This window comes from Vipera berus (assembly GCF_964194415.1).
Source record: "Vipera berus genome assembly, chromosome: 3".
Taxonomy (NCBI): domain Eukaryota; kingdom Metazoa; phylum Chordata; class Lepidosauria; order Squamata; family Viperidae; genus Vipera; species Vipera berus.
In genome coordinates, this window is record NC_138204.1 from 865,873 (window position 1) to 892,010 (window position 26,138).

Here is a 26,138-nt window from a genome sequence, read left to right on the forward strand (position 1 = left end):
GAAGGGATGGCATGACCAAGGAGGCAGGCACCCCACATCCCCTGAGGTGGCCATATTTGACAGAGGGGACCCGGAGAACAGCTGCTCTGCTGGAATATCCTGGATGGGCAGAAATGGTGGGAGACCTCCAGGCCCCTTGGCCATACTGGGCTTTAGAGGCCATAACAGGGCAGTGACAAGCACCAAGTGTACCTCGCCTCCATGATGGCTGGACTAGAAGATGCTGGGGAGAAGGCCTTCACTTGTTCTTCATCTGATATCAGAGGTGTCCCTCCAGAAGTACCACCTGGCACATTTTATACCCTTGACCTTGAGGGGCACTGAGAGGTGAAAGACCGTATCCTGGCTCTTGGTCCTGGCTCTGCTTTCCCCTGAGGGTCAGTGTGCTCCTCTCTGGCCCGCCCCATTATCTACCTCCCCATAAGAAGACTCCTTCCCCCACACAAGGATGAGGAGATTTAGAGGCAATCTTGCTACCAGGGCATGTCAGGGCATCCATGGCCTCTGCTTGCACTTCCTTATCACCTGCCCTCCTTGCTTCCACTACAGCTGGAGGCTCGCTGAATCAACCAGAAGGCTCCATCAAAGAGCTGGCTTGACTTTTTCCTCTTAAATTTGAGACATTTTTGGAACACAACCTTCAATCCCAAAAGGGAGGTTGAGGGTGGAAGGGCTGGCCAGGTGCTGAGAAACTTCCAGCCAGGCTGGAAGGAGGAGTCAAGTGGGGATCTAGCTTGGAGTCCTTGTGCAGTCACAAAAGGCATCACCTGACCCTCCCCGAGTTCCAGGAAACCTTATCCGGTTGTTTCCAATGCAAACCAGGCAGTCTGTGGAGATTCTTGTAACTTAGGCAGAAGCCACTAGAGTTGCTGACTGATCAACTATCCATGAGTGGCTGTGGCTGCTCGTGCCTGACACCAGGGAGGCTCTCCCATTGTTGACCCTCCCTCCCTGGCCAGAGCTAGGTGGAGAAAGGGGCCCCACTGCCAAAGGGAAAAGGTAGCCAAGCAGTCAGCACAAAACCAGACAGTTCAGAGGCTGCTGTGTGAAATGAGAGGTTTACTGAAAAAGGAAGAAGGGATGGAGGTGCCTCCAGCATAGAGGGTTGGCTAAGCCTGGGTGGGAAGGAGTCAAGAGTCTCATGGTCATTTATTCAGAGTCCAGTCCTGCGAATGCATTGGGTTCCCCAGCCTGAGCTGTATCTGCGGAGCAAAGGAGAAATAAGGCCATGGTAAGACCAAACTTGGAATATTGCCACCATATAAAAAAGACGTGGAGACTTTAGAAGGAGCACAGAGAAGAGCAACAAAGATTATTAGGGGATGGAGGCTAAATATATATGGGTATGTCATCATCAGGGTGTAATAGGGTTTGCAGAGAGGAGGAGGGGGAGGAGGACTGTGGGGTCCTTGGTACTCTCTGAGCTGGGTGGTTTTCTTGAAAAGACATTTCATAACCCAACTAGGGAACATCATCAGTGCTAGAAGGAACTTGGATTTAGGGAGAGGAGGAGGAGAAGGAGGAGGAGGAGGACTGTAGGGTCCTTGGTATTCTCTGAGCTTGCTGGTTTTCCTGCAGATGTTTTATGACCCAACTAGATAGCATCATCAGGGCTAGAAGGAAGTGGGATTTATGGAGAGGAGGAGAAGAGGGAGGAAGAGGAGGAGAGGGAGGAGGAGGAAGACTGTGGGGTCCTTGGTATTCTTTGAGCTGGGTGGTTTTCTTGAAGACATTTCACGACCCAACCAGATAACATCATCATCAGTGCTAGAAGGAAGTGGGATTTATGGAGAGGAAGAGGAGGAGAAAGAGTACTAGTAGTGTAGGATCCTTGGTGCGCTCTGAGCTTGGTTGTTTTCTTGCAGACGTTTCATGACCCAAACTAGGAAACATCAGTACAAACCCCACTCTTCTACCGTTGATTATGTTGCCTAGTCAGGTATTGAAAACCACCAAGCTCAGAGGGCACCAAGGACCCTTCATTTCAATCCAGAGCTACAAATATTCTGTTTTATTGGTGCCCTGCTCCCATTCTGCTCTGAGCCAGCCGGTCCACTCCCCAGCAGGCAGCATCCCCGTCTCTTTCCTTTCCTGGCCCTCCTTCCCCTTCAGGGCCTTTGCCTCTCTCTGCACTCCATCCTGCGCCCTGGGCTGGTGTCCCTCCACAGCGCCTTGTCTGGGGAGAGGAGCTTCTGCTGGGCCAGGGCACAGAGTCCCAGAGGAGGCTCACTCTGCTCTTCAGGACATTTCTTTCCACGTGTGTCCCATGAACAAAAGACGCTCACCTCATTGCACGGGGATTGCACACGACATATGCCCGCATCCATTTTTGCAGCACTTCATTTCGTTTGCGCAGTTCGAATCCGATTTACACAGGTCCCTGCAAACACCCAGAGGTGGGATGGGCATGTTCACATTTGGGCAGGATCCGGGCTTCTCTGCAAGGAGAGAAGAGCAAAGTGTGAGCATGTCACAGAAAGCAGAGGAAGCCTGCAAAAGTCCTTGGGAGGATCTATTGGGGAGGGGGGCTTTCCCGCTTGTGGGCACTGCCAGGGAGTGGGGAGAGGCTGCACCCATTGTTTCAAGAGAACCCCTGGAGGCTCCTGCGCAGTCCCAGCCAGGAAGAAGCAGGAGCGTCGTGATCTGAAGGCTCTGCACAAAGCAGGCAGGAGCTGCAGGAGCAGAATAATCAAGAGGGATTTGTTAGACAGTGCCCCTGCCCACATTTTGACAACGTGAGGAGCATATTTGGGGTCTGACCCCAGCTCATTCATGCCTGCTCTCTGCAGCTGCTGTTTTGCTGTGTGCTCCAGAGGCTGAGAAGTCAGGCAGACTGGCCCAGTCCAGGCACTGGGCACTGGGTGTACCATGCCTTAAACAGCGCACAAAAACCCAACAGTGTGTTCACAAGTGAGGCTGGGTGCAACTTGGTGTTTCTTACGATTCTAGCAAGAAGGCCACCTGCACTCAAGACAGCCCAGTCAGCTTTGGTCTCTGTAGCAGAAACTCCAGGTCTCACCTGCAACTCTGAACAACAACCAGATTGGGGGGGGGGGCTCTGAGCCACGTAGGGCTTCCAAACCTACTTAGGTACAGCTGGACAGGTGCCGGCAGCCAACATGGAACACCCAGCACAAGCAGGTGCTGGCATCCTCGGACTGCTCTGCCAACAGCTGCTTGCTGCAAAACTCCAAATAGGTTTCAGGAGGCAGTTCGTATCAGCATAAACAAGACCAGCTGAAGTTAAGGGGTGGAGAAGCGTCACCAAATCTGGCCAGCTCAGGAGGGTCTAGGACAGGGGTAGGCAAACTTGGCTCTTTTATGACTCGTGGACTTCAACTCCCAGAATTCCTGAGCCAGCGTGGCTCAGCACGGAAACCTCTCCCTTTCCCCTCGGCATGGCTGGCTCAGGAATTCTGGGAGTTGAAGTCCACGAGTCATAAAAGAGCCAAGGTTGCCTACCACTGGTCTAGGACAACTCGCTGCAGCCAACTGATTCTGCCCATTTTGTCATGGCCAACTTGCCACAGCCATGTTGCTGTAGCCAACCCAGCACAGCCATCTTTCTGTAGGCAATTCACTGCAGACAACTTGCTGCGTGGCAATCCATGTGTGATAACTCAATGCAATAAATGTTCTCCGCCACTGTTTCTTCTACATTATTTCCATTTTGGGAATATTTATCACGTTGAGTTATCCCATGTGGAATTCTCCCACGGCAAGTTGTCCTGTGGTGAGTTGGCCATGTTGAGATGGCTACAGTGAGATTGCCCCTCTGGGTTGGCCACGGTGAAATGTCCCCTCTCCAGAAGGGACATGGCTGATGCACTAGACTAGAGAAAATGAACTATGGCACGTTTGTCCCAGGTGACACGCCATGGTGTTTTGTGTGACATGCTGGCATTCATGACACCCAACAACTGTTCTTGAAAGCACACCCTGTTCTCACATGATTTTCGGAGGCTGCGGAGGCCGATGGAGAATGCAGTGTGGTCCTCCTTGTGTGGCCTCCGGCTCACCAGAAGTTGCAGGAGAGAGAGTGCTATGTTCTCCGTGGCCTCTGGAGCCGCTCACCTTTGACCTGCATGCCGTACTTGACCATCTCTAGCCTCTTACACAGTTCTATCACAGCTGTGATAGAAAAGCGGTTTCTGAAGCCGCTGCAAGAGGGAAGACCCCTTGGAGTTGGCTTCTATGGGCTGCAATAACAGTGGCTGGAGGGAAGTGGCACACAGCCGATCCTGAGGCTCACATACAAGTATTCCTCGACTTACGACCACAATTAAGCCCAAAATTTCTATTGCTAAGCGAGACATTTGTTGAGTGAATTTTGCCCCATTTTACAAGCTTTCTTGCCAACATTGTTAAGGGAATCACTGCATTTGTTAAGTTGTGGCACAGGCATTAAATGAATCTGGCTTTCACATTGACTTTGCTTGGCAGAAGGTCGCAAAAGGGGATCACGTGACCCCAGGACACTGCGACCGTCATAAATACGAGTCAGTTGCCAGTTTTGACCAGGGGGATGCTGCAACAGTCATTAATGTGAAAAACAGTCCCAAGTCATTTTTTCAGTGCTGTTGTTGTTGTTAGCTGCGAAGTCGTGTCCAGTCACCCATCGCGACCCCACGGACAACGTTCCTCCAGGCCTTCCTGTCCTCTACCATCTTCTGGAGTCCATTTAAGCTCACGCCTCCTGCTTCAGTGACTCCATCCAGCCACCTCATTCTCTGTTTAGTATTGTAAGTCGAGGACTACTTGTATGTAAAAAATTGTTCCCCTTGTGTATGTGTGTGTGTGTGTGTATGTGACAGAGTGTGTATGTGTGAGTTCTTGCACATGTGATTGTCAAGTTAGGCATTTACCAATTTTTTTGATAGACCGAGTCCAAAAGGTTTGCCAACATTTCGGCAGACTTACTTATGCAAAAGACCTCCTTGCCTTGGTGCCACCAGCCGTACTAGATCACAGATCACTTGGACCCCCTTGATACAGGAGAGAAACCACAATGGTCCTACCGGTTGATGGTGGATGGGGCAGCAGGTCCGTCCTGATCTCACAAGGCCTCTTGGTAGCCTTTGCGCTGTTGCCCATGGTGTCCTTCTTGACGGATTGGGGGCCCTTTGTGACAGTGGTTCCCCTCCCTCCTCTACGGATGTCTCCACTTGAGGGTTGTGGGTAAGAAGAGATTGGTCCAATGGGCTCTACCTCAGAAGGGGCCCCAGGATTTTGGTTCTCCCCCCCACAATTCATTTTAACACAATATGAAAACCCTGGAAGCGGTCAGTCTTTGCTTCAGAGGGCCATATCATCCACATATGCTGAGGACACACAACAGCCCAGGCAGTGCTGGCAATGCCTGGAATCAGGGTTTGAAGCCTGTAGGGGTCTGGATGGAAAGAAATGGGCTGAATTCAAGCAGGACACCATTGCTATTTGCTCATCACTATTGTTTGTTTGCAAAGAAGGAACAGCGTGCATCTCCTGGCATCTCCTCCGCAAGCCCTCTATGGAAGAGACCCCAGAGAATTCACAGAAGACATGGGAGAAGTGCTGGCAATATCTCATCCCCTGCATGAAGAAACCTCCCCATTCTAGAAGCCCATTGAGGCATCTGCACCTTCCCACGACTTCCAAAGGGCCCTCAGGGAACATTTCAAGAGTCTGTCCTTTGCTTGCAGAAATACGAACAAGGCCTGGCATTGACAGGCAGAACTGCTCTGGCACGATGTAAGGACTGTGAAGTAGCACATGCTAGTATGCTCAGGAACACCACTGTCTACACAGAAGAAGCTACAGGACTGGGGGGGGGAGTTGACTTGCCCCAAGCAGCCCTACAAGCGGAGACATCTTCAAGTGATCGTTCCCCATCTCGGTGGCTGGATTTGGTTAGCTACTCTTGGGATGTAGGAAAAGGACGGACTGAACTAGGGGTGGAGTAAAGAGAGGAACCAGCCTAGACTCCTTACATTTCCGCAAATGGTCCAAGTCAAACTATTCTTGACTTCCCTTGATTCATCTCTAGCGCCAATTTAGTGCTGACCGTTTGATGACTAGATTCGTGTATACACCTAAGCAATAAATCAGCATCACTGGAACTTAATCTGGGGTCCTGATTCTTTTCACTTGACATGGGATTGGGCAATCTGCTTGTGTTTGTGTTTCTTGCTGGGCTGCCCTTGTTATTGTTAGCTGCAAAGTCTTGTCCGACCCATCGCAACCCCATGGACAACGTTCCTCCAGGCCTTCCTGTCCTCTACCATCTTCTGGAGTCCATTTAAGCTCACGCCTCCTGCTTCAGTGACTCCATCCAGCCACCTCATTCTCTGTCGTCCCCTTCTTCTCTTGCCCTCAATCTTTCCCAGCATTAGGCTCTTCTCCAGTGAGTCCTTCCTTAGGGGGCCAAAGTATTTGAGTTTTAGCTTCAGGATCTGGCCTTCTAAAGAGCAGTCAGGGTTGATCTCCTCTAGGACTGACCGGATTGATCACCTTGCAGTCCAAGGGACTCGCAGGAGTCTTCTCCGGCACCAGAGTTCAAAGGCTTCAATTCTTTGGCGCTCAGCCTTTCTTATGGTCCTACTTTCACAGCCATACATTGCAACTGGGAAGACCACAGCCTTGACTATACACACTTTTGTTGACAGGGTGATGTCTCTGCTTTTTAGTGTGCTGTCTAGATTTGCCATGGCTTTCCTCCCCAGGAGCAAGCGTCTTTTAATTTCTTGGCTACAGTCCCCGATCTGCAGTGACCTTGGAGCCCAGGAAAATAAAATCTGTCACTACCTTCATTTCTTCCCCATCTATTTGCCAGGAATTGAGAGGGCCGGATGCCATGATCATGGTTTTGGGCTGCCCTTAGTAACCTCAGTGGCTTCTCAAAGTCCCACTCATAGAGTCAAGAGGGGGGGGGTCTGCGAGTGGAATGTCCGGTCGCTCCCAGGCCCCTCTCTCTGGGTGTCCTGGCCGCAGCATCCACTTGACATGCAGCGGGTCAAGAACACCCCTCTGAGGCTGTGCTCTTTCCAGAAGCTTCCATGGGCCCTTGCTGCACCTTCCTTCTCTTCTGGAGCTGGATTGACATCTTCAATGGGTGTGCAGAAAACCAACGAAGTGATTCAGGGGGGCAATCCTCTGGGGAGGGAGCGTTCGGCCGCCACCATGCCACTCGAGACTCTGCCAATGCTTTGGAAATTGAGGGAGGGGGTGTGCATTCCTCCTGCTTTAACCCCCCTCCCCCATTTATCCCGTTCTAGGCAGGCAGCCTTCCCAGCTAAGGCAGAAGGTGGAATGTCTTCCTGTCTTTTTCCGCATAGTTGTGGCTGGTGATTCAGCACCGTTTCCTGCTTCTGGCAGTGGCTTCCTCCGTGCAAGAACAACAAAGGGATTTACTTCCTGAGTAACTTCCCAAGTGCTTCCTGCTGCACCTGGAACAGGAGAGCAGCTTCGGCCAGTTTACACACCCCACACTCCCCACCCCAGTCCCGGCACCGGAGAAACCCGCCCAGGAAACGCACAGGCCTGGAGTCAGTTCAGAGGCTGCGTGGCCCTCAGCTCTGAGTCAGCTGGAAAAGGATGGCAGGCCGGGTTTTCCAGCCAGGAGAAGACCTCTCCCTGTGCCAGAGAAAGCACACAGTGTGCCGGGAAGAGACTCACAATTCTGCAGAAAAGAGAGAGTTAGCCCAATTCCAGAGGAGCCACCAATTTGGGGGAAAGCAAGCCAGAGCTTCTAAGCCACCCCATCCACAATGCCAAGTTAGGCCTGTGGAGAAGCAGCTCCAAGCTGGGGGAAAAGAATGGGGGGGGGGAGAACTGTCGCTTGCAGACCAGAGAGGAAAGCTGTGGAGAGAAGAAGCAAAGTGTGGGGCAAAGGTGGAACTTTGGGGGCTGGGAAAGTAGGCTACGACTGTTATTTAGTTCAAATCTCAGAAAATTCCCTGAATGAGAATCAAAGCAGGAGAATCTGTTGGCCTCTGGCCATGGAGAGCAACCGTGTGCTCAGCACAGGATCCCCAATCAAAGGATCCCAGAAAGGGATCTTATCAGGAGACCGGCTGAGTATGGCCCAAAAAAACACAAGCAGGCATGTGCAGCAACACAATCAGAGTTCTGCTTTTTAAGCTTTACATTCATCGCAGGTACAGCTTCACACGGACACACAGACACAGACGTGAACAATGGGCCCTAGGCAACAAAATGAAATTTAACGTAGAGAAAAGACAGATTTTACACCTAGACAGGAAAACCAAAAATAGAAGTACAAATTAGGCAAAACACGGCTCAAAAACAGCAACTGTGAGAAGAAGTCCCAGTGGACGATCACTTGACCATGAGCCAGCAATGTGCAGCAGCAGACAAAAAGGCTAATACAATCCTGGTTGTATAAACAGAAGCGCAGAATCAAAATCCCGTGAAGTGTTAGTACGCTTTATAAAGCCTTAGTAAGGCCCCACCTGGAATCCTGCCTCCAGTTTTGGTCACCACAATGCAAAAAAGACACGGAGAGTTTGGAAAAACTGCAGAGAAGCGCAACTTCTTACCCCCTTGCTTTACGACGCAACGCTTAGTGACGGAAAGTCCAGTCCCAACTCCCATCGTACACTGAGGACGATCTACAACTACAAAACTAAATACCGGTAATAACCACTAACTAATAAAGCACTGGTGATGTTTCCTAGTTGGGTCATGAAACGTCTGCAAGAAAACAACTAACCAGTCCAGCCCTGAAGTAAGCAAGACCCCAATCAAGAAACTGCCCAAGAAGCCAACAGCCCAACCAAAGAATCTCTAAGACCATCAACAACAATACTGACAGGCAAGAGGCCAGAATATAAACTGACAGCAAATCCCACTCCTTACTCGCACTGATGATGTTCCCTAGCTGGGTCATGAAACGTCTGCAAGGAAACCACCCAAGCTCAGAGAGCACCAAGGACCCCGCAGTTGTCCTCCTCCTCCTCCTCTCCACAAACCCCATTTCCTCTAGCCTTGATAATGTTCCCTAGCTGGGTCATGAAATATCCACAAGAAAACCGCCAGGTTCAGGGACCCTACAGTTTTCCTCCTCCCCCTCCTCCCCCTCCTCCTCTTCCTCCTCCTCCTCCTCCTTTCCACAAACCCCACTCCCTTTGTAGCACTGATGATGTTCCCTAGTTGGGTCATGAAACGTCTGCAAGAAAACCACCAAGCTCAGAGAGCACCAAGGAACCCACAGTCCTTCCTCCTCCTCCTCCTCCTCCTCCTCCTCCTCCTCCTCCTCCTCCTCCTCCTCCTCTCCACAAACCTCTCTTCTTTCTAGCACTGATGATGTTACCTAACTGAGGAATGAAATGTCTGAAAGAAAACCAACAAGCTCAGGGACCACACAGGACCCCTCACAACTACAACTAAAGTCAGGTTAGTTTTTGAAAACCTCAGAACTTATCAATATTGCAGCTGAGGCGTTTCCTGCCCCCTTTTATCCAATGCCAGTTCTGCCCCCCACAATGAGTCCAGCCATAGAGAACGTCCCCTCCCCCACATCAAATGCAAACGCCCATCAAGCACAAATCTGATCCCGTCAAGGGCTCCTCTCGACCCCTCCTGGCCCTCAAGTCACAAAGCTCTGTCTCAGGGGAGAAGATCTCTGAGGGACCCAGGTGGTCCCTTTTGCTCCTCTTTTTGTGGAGTCCCCCAACGAAGCCACTCGGAACCAGCTGCTCAGAAGAAGTGCCAGAAGCCCCCAAGCGGACAGCTCCCCCCATGGACCTTCTAGCTGGCCAATTTTTGGAAAAGGCCTTTGGGAGCAGGCACTGCCCAGAAGGCCTTGGAGACCGACCGGTTCAAGAGATCAAGAGCTCCTGGCCCCACGGTAGCAGCCAGCAAACCCAGCATCTCGGAGATGCCGTTAAGGGCAGAAATACGGGAGGAGGAGGAGAAGTGGATCCATGAGCCACAGCCTCTCCACAGGGACTGCCCAGGGTGCTTTCTAAGCTGGCACGGTGGAGAGGGTGCAGCCACCAGGATGTCCTCCTCCAGAGCAGTGCAAGGCTCCACTTCCTCCCCAGATCACCTCCCTGCAGTCACGTCTGTGGCGTCTTTCTGTGCTCCCGAGTGAGCACGTGTGCGTCTTAACGCGTCGCACAAATTCAGGCCGATTGCCAGCGTGTGATTCAGCGTTTTTGTGCAAAGCTAGGAGAGGGCTGATTTAGTAACCCCCGAGTTGGCCAGCTGCAGAGTGGCTGGAACCGGCAAGAACCCTTTGGGAATACCGTCTGGGATCTGGCAGGAAGTCCCACATCCTCTCTGGCAGCACTTCTGGTTCCCCTCGCAACTGGCATCCGACCGGCAGTCCTCCGTGCAGTTCCCGTTGGGCGTCTCCAACTCTGCCTGGGGACAGCTGCCGGCTTTCTCTGCAACTGCTAGAAAAGGCCCAGGAGAGAGGTTGAGCCGTGGGTGCCACCTGGCGACTGGGCTCCCTTGCAGGGCTGGGGGGCATCCCCCCCACTGCTGCCACCCAGAAGCCCCCAGAAGAGGGGCTGGTGTGGGGGAGGGCCCTCTGTTCAGCCAGGTGACCCATGGAATCCCCCCCCGTCCACTCCCCCCAGCCCTGGAGGAAGCAGAGCTGTTCCCGGCCTGCTCTGGGGGGCTGGAGGCCGCCTTCTTTCTTCTCCTGGGGAGGCGGGCAGGGCGGGCCCTTCCACCCACCTGTGGTGTTCTGTCCAGCCTGGTCAGGCTCCTGAGCACAGGTCAGGAGGAGGCCCACCAGGGAGAAGAGGAGGAGGGGGCAGCTGCCTCTCCTGGGCGTCATGATGGCTTTGCCTGAAGGAAGCTGTGGGATCCGGCCTGCCTCAGGCCAAGCTTTAAGCTCTCCCAGGTGTGGCTGGCAGAGGGGAAGGGAGGGCGGAGGGGAGGGGAGGGGAGGGGAGGGAGAAGACAGGCACCTGGGTGAGCAAGCGATTCTCAGCTCTTGCACAATCGCAAGGAGTCAGGTGTCACGGCTGGTTCCCCCTCTCATGCAAACCAGGAAGCTACCAGCTCAGAAAACAGACTGGAACTGACCAGCTGACGGACGAGGCGATTCGGACGTGCCAAGAGACACCACTCCACCTACTGGGCTCCTCAGCCTTGGTGAACCCTTCAGCATTCTGGCATGTGCCACGCTCAGCCTGGCTGGGGCTTTCCAGAGGAGAAGCAGGAGGCTGGTCAGTGCCTAGGATGGCCCTGGCCTGTGATGCGATGAAACTGGGCAGAGCTTTGGTGAGACGTTGCGGCCACATCACAGCTCTAAGGAGTTTCTCGTGACTTCTGACGGATGGCTGCTGGCAGTGGATGCTGCCAGTTTCCTGTAATGAGCTCCTGGGTGGGGCACCTCAGCGAGGCCTGTGAGATAGCAGGAAAAATGGGCCAGAAGAATGAAAGATTGCTCCTGGTGCCCACACAATGGAGAACGTGTCCACTGGGTCTCTAAGGTATTGGGGTGCACCTGAAAGGCAGGAGGACGTATGTATGGAGGTCTCATTTTGCAGGCAGGCTCAGGAAGACCTTGAGTGAGGAACACGTTGGGCCAGTGAAGAATGGAGAAGGTCTTCACTCCATCTAATCTCGGTCCTTTCTGGTTCAGCAAGGAGACCAGAGCTTAGAAGACTTTTCAAGATAGCTTGGAAGGACCATGATGACCTTCCTATGGTTCAGACTCAGATGGGATGCTGGATTCTCTTTTGCTGGTGGGCTTTCCAGAAGCCCCTGGAGATACGAGGAGCACAGAAAGGGAGTGTCTAAGGGCAGGAAAGGAGCTTTGAGCTGGATCCAACCACAGAGACCATCAGATTTTGTCATGATTTGGCCATCTTCTCGGTTTGCATCCAGACATCAACACTGGGGAGGTTTTTGCTTTCTGTGACATCCTTTAGCATATACACCCCAGGGACTGAAAAGAGATCACTTGAAGATTTGAAGAACCAGCTGGGTGAGTCCTGTTCTTCCTTCTCACCTACAAGCGAGTTGGTGAAGGTGACCAGGATGAAAGGAGACCCTGAACGACAGACTGACTCTTGGTCTGCAGAAAATCTGAGATGGGTGCTGGGAAGGAAGGGGTTCTTCTCTTAGCCACAGTCCATGATCTTGGACATCCAGGTGGCGGGATCAGCGAGGTACAGTAGACAATTGTCTTGGCACAATTGTGTAGTGGCTGCTGACTTTCACAGATCTGGAAAAAATTGGTGGTGACTAGACTAGTGCAGCATCCTTTACAGGCATAAAGAGGGTAATGGCTCACACATTCCATGACTGCTGAATAACAGAACAACAGAGTTGGAAGGGACCTTGGAGGTCATCTAGCCCAACCCCCTGCTCAGGCAGGAAACCCTATACCATTTCAGACAAGTGACTGTCCAGTCTCTTTTTAAAAACCTCCAGTGATGGAGCATTCACAACTTCTGGAGGCAGGTTGTTCCACTGGTTAATTGTTCTAACTGTCAGGAAGTTTCTCCTTAGTTCCAGGTTGCTTCTCTCCTTGGTGAGTTTCCATCCGTTGTTGCTTCTTGTCCTGCCTTCGGGCACTTTGGAGAATAGCTTGACTCCCTCTTCTTTGGGGCAGCCCCTGAGATATTGGGAGACTGCTATCATATCACCCCTCGTCCTTCTCTTCGTTAAACTAGACATACAGCAAACGTTCTTCGTATGTTTTACCCTCCAGTCCCCTGATCATCTTAGTTGCTCTTCTCTGCGCTCTTTCTAGAGTCTTAACATCCTTTTTTATATCGTGGTGACCAAAACTGGACGCAGGACTCCAGGTGTGGTCACAGCGAGGCCTTATAAAGAGGAACTAACACTTACACATGATCTTGATTCCATCCCTCCCTTAAGGCAGCCTAGGGCTGTGATGCCATGGTCTCTCTGGGTGGATGCCACCAAGGGCTGCCCGCCTTGGATGCCAGCAGCAGTCCAGGCCGGGTGGTCTGGGGCGCCCCCTTGGCCCGTCTGAAGACAGAAGCGATTGGCAGAACTACAGCTGATCGGCTTTCTTCACTTTCAGGAATGGCATCGTTTAAAATATGTAGCAACCACTCGTAGTTATGACGGCACGAAAGAAAAGGACCCAGGGCGTCACCTGAGCATTTTTAGGACGGATGCTGCATCCTGGGGTCACAGGGGGGGGGGAAATTTGTGGCTTTCCCAGCCTAGTCAGTGGGAGAATTAAAAACCACCTGATATCACAAAATATCATAAAATCGGGAGGAACTCAACTGCCTCGTTGCTTAGCAACAGAAATTCCAGCCTCAGTTGCGATAATTAGTCAAGGACTATATGTAATTCGCTATATTTTAAACAGCGATTTTTTTTTAAAACAATATCTTTGTTCCATTCTTTCTTACGCTGGCAGTCCTTGACTTACAATCATTCGCTTAGTGACTGGTTAAAGTTACAACGGGACTGAGAAAAAGGGACCTTATGTCCATTTTTTACACTTACGACCGTTGCAGCATCTCCAGGGTCACGTGATCAGACTTCAGACTCTCGGCAACCGGCATGTAACTGTGACGGTTGCAGAGTCTCGGGGTCACTTGATCCCCAAGAAACGTCGTAAAATATGACAAAGCTCATTTAACAACTGTCTTACGTAGCAACGGAAATTTTGGGTCCCGTAAGCTGGCGACTACCTATACTTGGCATTACTTTTTGTACTTTTCAATACTTTTTCACACTGGGGTCTGTTGGGTAGAAAAGCAGGATCCCCCCCCGAAAGCCCCCCCCCTTCGGGGTGCAGAGGGGCGAGGCGGGTGTGTGTGGTCCCTCTGCGTGCTACTCTGGGAAGGCCTCTCTCCGCCCAGCCCCACAGAGAAGCGGAGAAGCAGCAGCCCGGAGAGGCGGATTCAAGGCTTGGGGCCGATCCTGCCTGACTCTCCCACCGGGCTTCTGGGTTATTTGCTCTGCCGGCCTCAGCAACGTCTGACAGCTGCAAGTGCCCCAACAGTCCAGCCCTGAGACCAGCTTTCCTGGTGAAAGACTCGTGTGCACGTGCGTCCGTGTGTGCGTGCAAAAGATAGGCAGGGAGGGCTCTCCAGCGGGTGGGTAAAGAGACGAGGGCCTCTTTCGCCCCCAAGGCAGGGGCTCCTCAGAGGTCGACACCTGCGCTCGCTGTGGCTGATGGGTTTGGCTACTCCTGCGGGTGCGTGAGAGGCCGCCTGGCAGCTTTGGAGATGCCTCGCGGCCTTGTAAATCTTGGGAGCCAACAGTGGGGCAAGCTCTGAATGTGCACACAGCCGCTTTGTTTGTACAGCTCCCTGCCTTGCCAGAAACTGGTTTACACAACTCTCCCAAGCCCAGTTGGGGTCCTGGGTGGGTGGGAGGCTATCTGGGTTGACGGGGGGGGGGGCTGGAGAGAAAAGGATGGGTCCCAGAGGCTGCAGTTGAGAGGCCCACCGAAGCCCCCTCAAAATGACCGTGATCTCATTCAGTGGATCTCTCTGGCTGAGGTCAATAAAGTCCAGATGGCGCTAAAACAAACCAGACCCTGGATTGCACCGGCACCATCTTGCCTTTTTTGAGCACCCTGGGTAGATGCCCGGCTCCTGCATTTCCCAGGCGTAGCTTGGGGCTGCCCTCTCCCCTTCTGTGTCGCTCAGAGCCACGGTGGCGCAGTGGTCAGAAGGCAGCACTGCAGGCTAATTCTGATGACTGCCGGCTACCAGCAGTTGGGCAGTTCGATCCTGACCGGCTCATGGTTGACTCGGCCTTCCTTCCTTCCGAGGTCGGTAAAACGAGGACCCGGATGGTTGGGGGGGGGGCAAATAGGCTGACTCTGTAAATCGCTTAGAGTGGGCAGTAAAAGCACGAAGTGGTATATAAGTCTCAATGCTACCGATAAGTGCTATTGTTATTACAGTCACAACTGGACACAGATAAACCTCCAAGGGGCCTCAACGACTCTCTGAGAGAGTGCAAATGACCAGATGACTGCAAGGAATATAAATCCTTCCACCCTCCACCATTCAGTCAGAACTGAAGAAGCTTCTTGGGTGAGAAGAGAAACATCTTCAAAGAAAAACAAGAAAGCCCAGTTGCCTTTTGAAAGAAAGTTCCTTTGGGACAACCGTGAGCTGGAGGATGGAGAACCTCCATCGACGTAAACCTGATTGGTTGTTTTGACCGTTCAGTTTAACCTTCCAGTCACGTCCAACCCTTGGCGACTTTATAGGCACGTGCTCCCCAGTTTCTTTCAGTTGTGGGATGTTCATCTGTGCATCAGCTTTGATGCTATCAAGGCAGCGAGTTCTTTGCTGGCTCCTTCTTCTTAATATATAACCTGCCATAAACCTTTAAACAGGCTTCTGCGGGTTAATTGCCGAAAGCTTTTCTCAATTCCCCCCAAAGCCCTGTGCAACCGTGGCTGCTGGCATCTTCACCACAGTGGCCTCACCAAGGGTGTTTGTGTGTGTGTGTGTGTGTGTGTGTGTGTGTGTGTGTGTGTACTACTGGTGCAGTTGTGCACGTTGCATGCCAGCTATGAGATGGCTTGCTTCACACCTGAGTGGAAACCTTTCTCTCCATCTGGGCCAGGGGTAGGCAACCTTGGCTCTTTTATGACTCGTGGACTTCAACTCCCAGAATTCCTGAGCCAGCATGGGGGAACCATGGCCCCTTCATGGCTTGTGGAATTCCTGAGCCAGCATGGGGGAACTATGGCCCCTTCATGACTCGTGGACTTCAACTCCCAGAATTCCTGAGCCAGCATGGGGGAACCATGGCCCCTTCATGGCTTGTGGAATTCCTGAGCCAGCATGGGGGAACTATGGCCCCCTCATGACTCATGGATTTCAACTCCCAGAATTCCTGAGCCAACATGGGGGAACTATGGCCCCTTCATGACTCGTGGACTTCAACTCCCAGAATTCCTGAGCCAGCATGGGGGAACTATGGCCCCCTCATGACTCATGGATTTCAACTCCCAGAATTCCTGAGCCAGCATGACTCAGAAAATTCCCCTTTCCCCTCAGCCAGGCTGGTTCAGGAATTCTGGGAGTTGAAGTCCACGAGTCCTGAAACAGCCAAGGTTGCCTACCCCTGGTATATCCCATTCACACACCCAACTTTATTCAAGGGGTGACTCAGCTTAGGGCACCTTAACCTGGGTGCTCCCAGCTACCTCTGGCAAGGTACCCAGTGTGGGTGGGCAAGAAGACCCTCCCTTGCTAAGGACAAGCTCCTGGAGCAGACTGGGAAGTTGCAGAAGAGGCTCCAACCGGTCCCACTGAGTTGGGGGGCCCCCTCATCCCTCCTCTCCTGCCCACATTCTCAATTCAGTATCTTTTTTCCTCCATTGCCAAGTAGGGTAACCATCATCCAATACTGGTGCATCTGACTGCTCTTCCCTAAGTGAAGATTTTTGCTCTTCACTTTTGTTCTGCCTATGGAGATCCTTCGTCGTCCAGGTCCCAGTTGTCCCAAAGGTACTTTTTCAGGAGGCAACTGGACTTTCTTTGTTTTTCTTTGAAGACCTTTCGCTTCTCATCCAAGAAGCTTCTTCAGGTTCTGACTGGATGGTGGGGGATGGAAGGATTTGCACTCCTTGCAGACAGCCGGTCATTTGCTCCACACCCATTTGCACCACTCAGGTGACCCTGAGGACACAGATAAACCTCCAAGTGGCTTCAATGGCTCTCTAAAAAGGATGCAAACGGCCAGCTCTCTGCGAGGAGTATAAATCCTTCCATTCCCCACCATCCGGTCAGAACCTGAAGAAGCTTCTGGGATGAGAAGCGAAAGGTCTTCGAAGAAAAAAGAAAGAAAGTCCAGTTGCCTCTTGAAAAAAGCAACTTTGGGATAAATTTTGTTCTGTTGCAGGCGACCCTTTTCTCCAACCAACGTTTCGAATGTTAGCACTCTTTTCTGCAATACAGGCAGTCCTCAGCTTACAATAGTTGATTTAGTGACTGTTCAAAGTTACAACAACACGGAAAAAAAGCAACTTATGACGCACTTTTCACACTTAATGACCGTTGCAGCATCCCCGGGGGTCACGTGATCAAAATTCAGACACTGGGCAACTGGTTCATACTTACGACGGTTGCAGCGTCCTGGGGTCAGGTGATCTCTTTTGGCAACCTTCTGACAAGCAAAGCGAATGGGGAGAAGACAGATCACTAAACAACTGCAGCGATTCACTTAACAACAGTGGCAAAAAGGTCACATGGGGAAAAGCTCACTTAACAACTGTCTTGCTTAGCAATAGAAAGCTCAGTTGTGGTCGTACGTCAAGGACTCCCTGTATTAACTATCCCAGCCATGTTGGATCCCTTGCAGATATGACGGCTTCCTCCCTCTTAATCCAGATCAGGGGTCTTCAAACTTGGCCCTTTTATGACTTGTGGACTTCAACTCCCAGAATTCCTCAGCCAGCTTTGCTGGCTGAGGAATTCTAGGAGTTGAAGTCCACAAGTCATAAAAGGGCCAAGTTTGAAGACCCCTGATCCAGATAATTAAAAATCCACTGAAGTGTAGAAGCCCAGAACTTCACCTGATGTCCGAGGAACCGTGGACGAGGACTCATTGCTGAGCACGCTTTGATTACTTTGTGAAATATTTTTTCTGATATCATTATCTATTCCGTTTCTGGCCTTGCCACTATGTTATTGAGGAAGTCATCAGATCGGCAGATCAGACAAGCTGCTCGACCAAGATTTGTTCTCCACAATCTGTGCTTCTTAGGGCTTTCGAGCTGGTTGCCCATCTGTCTCTTTATGACCTTCTCTAGGATGGTGCAAAGATGCCAGGCTGATGCCAGCTCTCTCGTTCTCTGGATCCGCCTCCAGCCCACATAAAGGAGGGGCAACGAGTAGCTCCTCCGGTTCTTGGAAACCTCTCCCAGATGTGGAGAGAAGCCCTAAGAATTCAGCCAGGCCATCAGCCATCCTTCTGGACCTCAGGAAGCAGCTTGCCCCTCTCGAGAGACTTGAACGCCCTCAATGTACAGGAATATGAGGACCTTGTCACTCTGTCAGCTTGGTTGCTTTCTTGCAGACATGTCCAAACAAGGCGTCACCAACGTCATGTTACTACTTTGGTAATGAAATTTATGCGAGAAAACTACCAAGCTTAGTGAGCACCAAGAATCCCACACTCCTCCTCCTCCTCCTCCTCCTCCTCCTCCTCCTCTTCCTCCTCCTCCTCCTCCTCCTCCTCCTCCTCCTCTTCCTCCTCCTCCCCTCCCCCTGCTCTCTGCAAATCCCACTCCCTTCTACCACTGATGACATTCCCTAGTTGGGTCATGAAACATCTCCAAGGAAACCATCCAGCCCAGAGACCTCCGGGGACCCCACAGTTCAACCCTGAGCTGCAGAATGTCCCCTTCTGTTGTTGTTAGCTGCGAAGTCATGTCCGACCCATCGCGACCCCATGGACCACGTTCCTCCAGGCCTTCCTGTCCTCCACCATCTTCTGGAGTCCATTTAAGCTCCGGCCTCCTGCTTCAGGGACTCCATCCCCTTCTGTCAGCACCTAAATATTTCTGGCCTTGTTTTTACCCTCCTCAAACTCCAGTCCTGCCCCATCAGCCTGATTTCACAATTTCCTCTTGGGAGTCCCTTCCCCTTGTAGGAGAGGCCTGAGGCCAAACAGCTGAGGCCGTTTGCTAATTTCTGGTAGATTTAGACTTCTTCATGCAGCAGCTGGTTTACGGATTTTCTTTTATTTTGAAAATTAGTGCAGAATAGGAGTCTCTAAACCTGGCAACTTTCAGACTTTGAGGACTTCAACTCCCAGATTTCCCCAGCCATCATGCCTGGGTGGAGAATTCTGGGAGTTGAAGTCCACCAGCCTTACAGCTCCAGGGTTGGATATTCCTGGTCTAGGGTCTTCTGCTTGAGAAAGGGGTTGGACTAGAAGACCTCCAAGGTGCCTTCTAACCTGTTCTTCTGTATTCTTTCCCCCACTGTCTTTCTTACCCTTGCTGTGAGCTTCTGAAAATCCACCCTGTTTGCACACCAAGAGACCTACGTTCAAAAGATTGGTGTTTGTTTAACATCAAAACATCCAGTGTCACAAGGCACATTCCTCTGACGATTGGCTTGGCTTCCGTAATTCAACTTTCTTATCAGTTTGGATCTAGTCAAAGTCAGCTGATCCTCCCGTGCCTTCCTCAAGCTTTGGAAGGAGAAAGTGGTCAGCAAAGCAGGTCAAGAAGTTCTTGGAAGGACTCCTTGTGGGTTGAACTTCACTCTTGACAAATGAGGCCAAGAGGGGGTCCTTCTTCCTGTCACTCTGCCCCCGAGATATGAATCTAGCTTTTTTGGGGGCTCTGGAGCTCGCAGTCTTCCCAGCTCCCAGTTTCAGAATTAAAAATCTGAAGACCGAATAATAAGGAGCTGGGTATGGCTAGTCTAGAGAAAAGAAGGACTTGATAGACGCATTCCAGTATTTGAGGGGTTGCCACAAAGAAGAGGAGGGGGCCATGTTGTTTACCAGAGCGCCAGAGGGAAGGACGAGAAACAACGGTTGGAAACTCATCAAGGAGAGAAGCAACCTGGAATTGAGGAGAAACTTCCTAACAGTGAGGACAATCAACCAGTGGAACAGCTTGCCACCAGAAGTTGTGGGGGCTCCATCACTGGATATTTTTAAGAGACTGGACATTCACCTGTCTGAGACGGTGTAGGTTCTCCTGCTTGAGCAAGGGGCTGGACTAGAAGACCTCCAAGGTCCCTCCCAGCTCTATTCTGATTGTCTGATTGAATAGAGTAGCTGGCAGAGAAAGCCTCACCCTCACCAGATCCCTGCCCGGCCTGGACACCCTCCAGCCCAGATCTCAGCCTGGAGTGTGAAGCCACGTCTCTGTCCAGAGACTGACTCTGCACAATGTGTGCGTTCCTGCCCAGCACAGGGAGTCCTTTCCTCGCAACTTTAATTGAGATCGGAATGTCCATTGCTAAATGCTGTGGTTGTTAAATGGGTCACGCCCATTTTTATGACCGTTTTTTAAAACTGCGCTCGTCAAGGGAGATCACACGGTTGTTAATTGTGTCTGACGTCCCTCACTGACTTTGTTTGTTGCCTGCCTCCCCCCACCACCTCCCGGAGAGTACAAATAGTGACCACGCGACCCTGGGATGCTGCAGCACCTGCCGGTTACCGGGCGCCTGAACCCTGATCACGTGACCCCAGGGGGGTGCTGCAGCCGTCACGAGTGGGGGGATGGGTCGGGAGTCGCTTTCCGCTTTTGAGTGCCATTGTAACTTTTAACGGTTGCTAAACAAATGGTTATACGTCGAGGACTTCCTGTAGAACAAAAGGATCCCCTGCTTGAAGAGAATCCATTTGGGGTTTATCTTCTTGACCCAAAGCCAAGGGATTCTGATCCCTGCCAAATTTGGGGGGCTTTAGAAAAATGAAGGTTTGGATAGGGCTTCCCAGAACTCCCAAAGTCCAGAATCCTCCCTCAGACTTAACTATTGCATGTCTGCCTGTCTGTGTCCATCAGTGCATCGAAGCCATGCATCCATCCCTGCATTCATCCCTGCATGCATCCCTGCATCCGTCCATGCATGCATCTACCCCCTGCATGCATTCATGCATCCACCCCTGCATGCATCCATGCGGCCATGCATCCATCCCTGCATGCATCCCTGCATCTATCCGTGCATGCATCCATCCCTGCATGCATCCATCCCTGCATGCATCCCTGCATCCACCCAGCCAATCATGCCAGCCAAATCAAATGAAAGGGATCTCTGTGATTCAGTGGGTGTTTTGTAAACAACATATGGAAAAAAAGAGGAGGGGGAGGTTTAGACCCCGGTGTTCAATGGAGAGCAAGTCGCCCAAAGTTCCATCACCGCAGTTTCTTAAAACTTGAACCCCTCTGAATTCAGTGAGGCTGACTCCCCCTTCCATGAGTTTGAGGCTGCAGCTCCTGTGCCACAACACAGGGGATTCGAACCCAGGATCTTGGGGAGTGTGCCAGGCTTTTGGAACCCAGAAGCTGAGGCCCTTGCCTTTGCGGGCACAGATTGACAGCTGCAGGCTATCTGTAAATCCTTCAACAAACGATAAAAAGAGAAGCACGGCTGCAGGAGAGAGGGGAAAACGTCAGCCATAATAAATTTACTCGCTGTCTGCAAGCTCAGAGCAGGCAGACTCAAACAGCTGCTTGGCCTGCAGCCCAGATTCCCCATTGAAGCACAGCGCAATGGTTACATCACAGATAGTTGCCCCCCCCAAACTCAGCCATGGTCAAGAACAAGTGCAGAGAAGAGCAACAAAGAGATCAGGGGTCTGGAGGCTAAACCGTATGATGAACGGTGGAAGGAACTGGGAATGTCTAGCCTAATGAAGCGAAAGTGACACAATAGATGTTTCCCAATGTTTGTCATGGAGAAGAAAGGGTCAACTTTATCGTCCAAAGCGCCAGAGGGCAGGACAAGAAGCAACAGAGGGAAACTAATCAAGCAACCTAGAACGAAAGAGAAATTTCCTCACAGTAAGAACAATTGACCGCCAGGGACCTAGTGGTTAGAATGCAGTACTGCAGGCTAACTCACTGCCCACTGCTAGGAGTTCGATCCTGACCGGCTCAAGGTTGGCTCAGCCTTCCAACCTTCCCAGGTTGGTAAAATGAGGACCCAGATTGTTGGGGGAGGCGGGCAACAGGCTGACTCTGTAAACCGCTCAGAGGGGGCTGTGAAGTCTAAGGGCTACTATCGCTATTGCTGATCAGTGTAAGGACTTGCCTCCCGAAATTGTGGCTGCTTCAGAAGGTGTTCAAAAATAGATTGGGCAACTATTTGACTGAGATGGTATAAGGCAGAGGTCTTCAAACCTGGCCCTTTTATGACTCGTGGACTTCAATTCCCAGAATTCCTCAGCTGAGGAATTCTGGGAGTTGAAGTCCACGAGTCATAAAAGGGCCAAGTTTGAAGACCCCTGGTACAAGGTGTCCACCTTGAGTAAGGGGTTGGACTCCAAGGTTCCTTCTAGCCTTAGGAGTCTATGATTCGAATGGCTTCTGGCTTTCCTTGCATGATTGGAGGGAGTCTGGGGGGGGGAGGGTCCTGAGCTCAGAGGCATCTACCTGGAGCGATCAAACCAGGAAGAAGCATGGGCCTTGCAGAGGAGGCTCAATGTTTGTTGCCCTGGCAACAGTTAATGTTTACAAGACCTTGGTGACCGCTTCCCCCTTTCACTCCCTGTCCCACCACATTCCTGAGCCGGCGGGAGGGTGGGTGGTGGGTGGGGGGTCACTGAGGACAAGAGGAGAGGACAGACTCGTGGTGCGCCTTCACTTCCAAAGCAAGCCAGAATCTCAGCCCTTCTTGCCAGCCCCCCATTCGAGACCCTGCAGACCCAAACCAGCCGCAGGAGAGACTCAGGGAGACCCCACCCATAAGTCTGTTTGGACTGGGCACTGCAGGAAGCCTCTCTCTAGAGATCCAGAACCCATGGTGCCCAGCACCTTCCCTGCCTGGAGTTGACTTAAATCCCCCTGGCACCCACCAGCTTGACTTCTCCCCTCCTTGGAGGCTGTACACAATCTGGTTGCCACCAACAGAAGCCTGAAAACATTGAGTCCGTATTCCAATTTTTAGTAGGATGGAATGTGGAAACCACGTGGTGCCCAACTTGAGAATAATCATATTATCAATGCTTAATATCGAGGCGGTCCAGTTTCACTGCCTTGGCTCGCCAACTCCTTTCTGCAGGAGGGCTTCTGACAGTGGCCAAGGTGGACCTCGGCCCAGCTGAGCCTCATCCAGTCCAGAAGAGACCAACTGCCCTTCAGGTGGCTCACTTGCCACAGCACCAAGCCATTGCACACTCTGCCAGTCCCCTCCCTGGTCTACCTGCTGGTGGAATCCTGGAAGGACCCCCAACCACTCTACTTCCATCTGAGCAACCCCAGACGTTTGACTGGCTGCAGTGATAGATCACCAGAATCCAGTCCCTGAGACTGCTGGTGAAAAGGATCCAGAAGAGCTGGTGACAGGTGCAAAGGCTGCTCCAGATCCTGGAGAGGCAGGCTAGCCCAGCTGCAGGGGAATTGTGTGCACGCTTGCCCGTAGCCACCAACGGGGTTCTTTCTGGGACTTTGGTTCTCACTGGGGCTGCTGGCCACCAGCGATGGGAAGGACGAGGGCTTGGTCCAAGGTGGTCTGGAAGGGACCAGGCAGAGGGGGATCACTCTGGAGCCATGGCTGCCCCACCCTCGATTTTACAATTTCTCAGGTGGCCTTTGGTGCAACAATCCCCTTAGAGGAGCAGGAACAGGACGAGATGGAGAGGAACAAGAGCATGTGCAGAAGCCCCAGCAACAAGCAGCCAAGAAGAACCAGGACTCTCGAGGTCTCGGGGACAGACGCGCCTCACTCACCTCCTGGGGGATGGAGGACTCTGTCCAGGGGGAGCTGCCCCAGAGCAAGCAGCACAGGACAGCTCAGGTCTCCTCTGCTTTTGACCACTTCTTCAGGCCATTGCCCAGCTTTCATGAGAGGGCTGAAGGCTCTGGCCCAAAAGGTCAAGAGGGTACCTATGAAGGTGGGATCGGAGCTGCCCCTGACAAACAGCTGGAGCTCCAATCACCTCTTTGGGACCATCTCCGACCACATCCCACAGAGTCCTGCTGCGAGCCACATGGCATCCGGGACAGGGGCTGGCTGTGGGTCAAACACAGGAAACCTCTTTCCCTCCCCAGAGCAGGTCATTCATGCCAGACTGGGAATTTCCCTGCCTCGCCTGCACCCAGAGGGGGTGGGACGTCTGCTGTGACCTGGGTCTCCATCGCCTTCCTCCATCAGAGGTCCTCCAGATGTTCTGGGATTGCCCTTCCCAGAATCCACAGACAGACTATGGGGATGGCCGTTGGCTGTGCAAGCGTGCCCAGACCCAGTTGGGGAGCCCCCTCCCCAGCCTTCATTCATTGCTTGCAGCAGGGTCCCCCAGATCCAGGGGCTAGAGCTTGGTTGTTTTCCTGCAGATGTTTCCTTACTCCAACTAGGGAACATCCTCAGCGCTAGTGATCGCTGACACAGATGATGTTATCTAGCTGGGTCATGAAACGTCTGCAAGAAAGCAAGCTCAGAGAGCAACAAGGATCCTCCCCCCCCCCCGTTGAACCCAGAGCTACAAATATTCTCCTTCACTTGCAAAGGGGCTCCTTGCAGCTTCGTCCAAGAGCCCTGCCACCCCCCCACGCCGCATCCAGGCCTCTTGCACCCCCTCGGGCAATCTGCACTCACCAGCTTCAGCTGAAGCCACGTGCCCCAGCATCCCCAGCAGGATGACCCCAAGCAGGAAGCAGAGGATGGTCTTCATGGTGCTGCTCAAGAAATCAGCCTCCTTCCAGGCTAGCAGAGCAGGCATATAAAGGGCTCCTTCGGGGAGGGGGGGGAAGAGCATCAGGGGAAGGAGGGAGGGAGGGGCGAGGCCAAGGTGTGCTTTGCTGATGACTCACGTTTAGTTCCCCCCCCAGGAGCAAATAATTTCATGGATGGGGCTGGCAGCCTTGCCTGAGGCATTTGGGCCCCAGACACGCAAGCGCCTTCCCCCTGCGCAGCTCCAGCCAAGCCTGCTCTGTGTCCGCCATCAGCTCCATCCCCTGGGCCTGCAGAGTTTGTGCCAATAAAGTTCTCTCGCGCTGGCAGGCTGCCCGTTGCAGGCATCGGGGCACAGACTGCTTCCTCCATCTGCCGAGAATCACTGAGGCAGCACGGGAGCCTCCCTGCCCAAAAGAGGGGCTGCACTCCTTCCCAGGAGGACGCATCACCTTGCCCACCATCTCCCCTGCCTGAGCCCAGCGTGGCGAGCTTCCCCTTGCCGGCGTCCTCTCCGTTCTTCTTTGAAGAAGAGATTGGGCCTCCAGGGTCCCTTCCAACACTCCTCTGTTATTCTGGCACTGGGCAGCCATGTCGAACTGAGATACCTGAGGTGGTCCTGACCCAGCCATGCCTAACTGGACTCTCGGAAAGATCTTGCCTTGAGATGTACCACTATCCCAACATGGTACCCATCACCTGTGCCTTAGAGAACCCTAGGGCTGGAAGGGACCTTGGAGGTCTTCTAGCCCAACCCCCTGCCCAAGGCAGGAGACTGTTCAAAAGGTTGTCCAGTTTATTTTTGAAGACCTCCAGTGATGGAGCACCCTCAACTTCTGAAGGCAAGCCATCCACTGGTTAATTGTTTGCACTATCAGGAAATTCCTCCTTAATTCCAGGTTGCTTCTCTCCTTGATTAGTTTCCATCCGTTGCTTCTTGTCCTGCCTTCAGGGGCTTTGGAGAACAGCTTGACCCCCTCTTCCTTGTGGCAGCACCTCAGATATGTTTTATCATGTCGCATTTAGTCCTTGTCTTCATTAGGCTAAACGAGGCATCTTTGAATTTGGCCCTTTTGTGACTTGTGGACATCAACTCCCAGAATTTCTCAGCCAGGCATGCTGGCTGAGGAATTCTGGGAGTTGAAGTCCACAAGTCATAAAAGGGCCAAGTTTGAAGACCCCTGGGCTAAATGCTCCCTTAACTGTTCATGCTATGGTTTAGCCTCCAGGTTTAGCTCATCTTTGTTGCTCTTCTCTGCACTCTTCCCAGGCTCCTGGCATTGTTCTGCTTCCCCTCTCCGTCACCCCCTTCTTCCCTTTTATACGAGTTCATCTTAATGGCAGGAGCGAACCTTTTCTCCACTGTTTGGAAGATGGTCTTCGAAGTCTTTAGTAATGACTCTCCTTCAGGTTTCATGCCTCTCACTTTGAACCTTCAACTCTTAGAGTTAGGCCCTGCGTGGCCGCCCTTCCCAGAAAACCCCTTTAAGGAATCCGAGAAGAAAAAGTGGTTATTGGTAGCTGTGAGATCTGCCCAGTGGTGGGATTCAAATAGGTGAAGAACCGGTTCTCTGGATCTGATATAGATAGATATGATAGATAGGTAGGTAGATAGATAGATAGATATGATCACTGGTGGGTTTCAAATAGGTGAACAACTGGTTCTCCGTGTAGATGCCACTTCTGGAAGTCCATTCTGGGCCTGGGCAACAAAAAATTAGCTACCGATTCTGCTGAACTGGTGCAAACCAGCTGAATCCCAGTGATCTGATAGATATAGATAGATATGATAGGTAGGTAGATATAGATATAGATATAGATATAGATATAGATATAGATATAGATGTAGATGTAGATGTA

The 26,138-nt window shown here is 52.0% G+C and overlaps 1 protein-coding gene across 2 annotated transcripts; it reads right to left on the reverse strand.

Annotated features, from left to right (window-relative positions):
* Window positions 1-1,046: 1,046 nt before the first annotated feature.
* LOC308665707 (waprin-Phi1-like) lies at window positions 1,047-24,283 on the reverse strand. Of its 2 annotated transcripts, none has more exons than XM_081323872.1 (4): window positions 24,204-24,283; window positions 10,248-10,397; window positions 2,286-2,438; window positions 1,047-1,202 (listed from the first exon to the last, which is right to left on the reverse strand). In XM_081323872.1, the coding sequence occupies exons 1-3, from the start codon at window positions 24,277-24,279 to the stop codon at window positions 2,287-2,289; spliced, it is 378 nt and encodes a 125-aa protein (XP_081179998.1). In that variant the 5' UTR covers window positions 24,280-24,283; the 3' UTR covers window positions 1,047-1,202; window position 2,286. The 2 variants fall into 2 exon arrangements, with proteins under 2 accessions (XP_081179998.1, XP_081179997.1); XM_081323871.1 differs by lacking the exon at window positions 24,204-24,283 and adding an exon at window positions 10,684-10,870.
* Window positions 24,284-26,138: the final 1,855 nt, after the last annotated feature.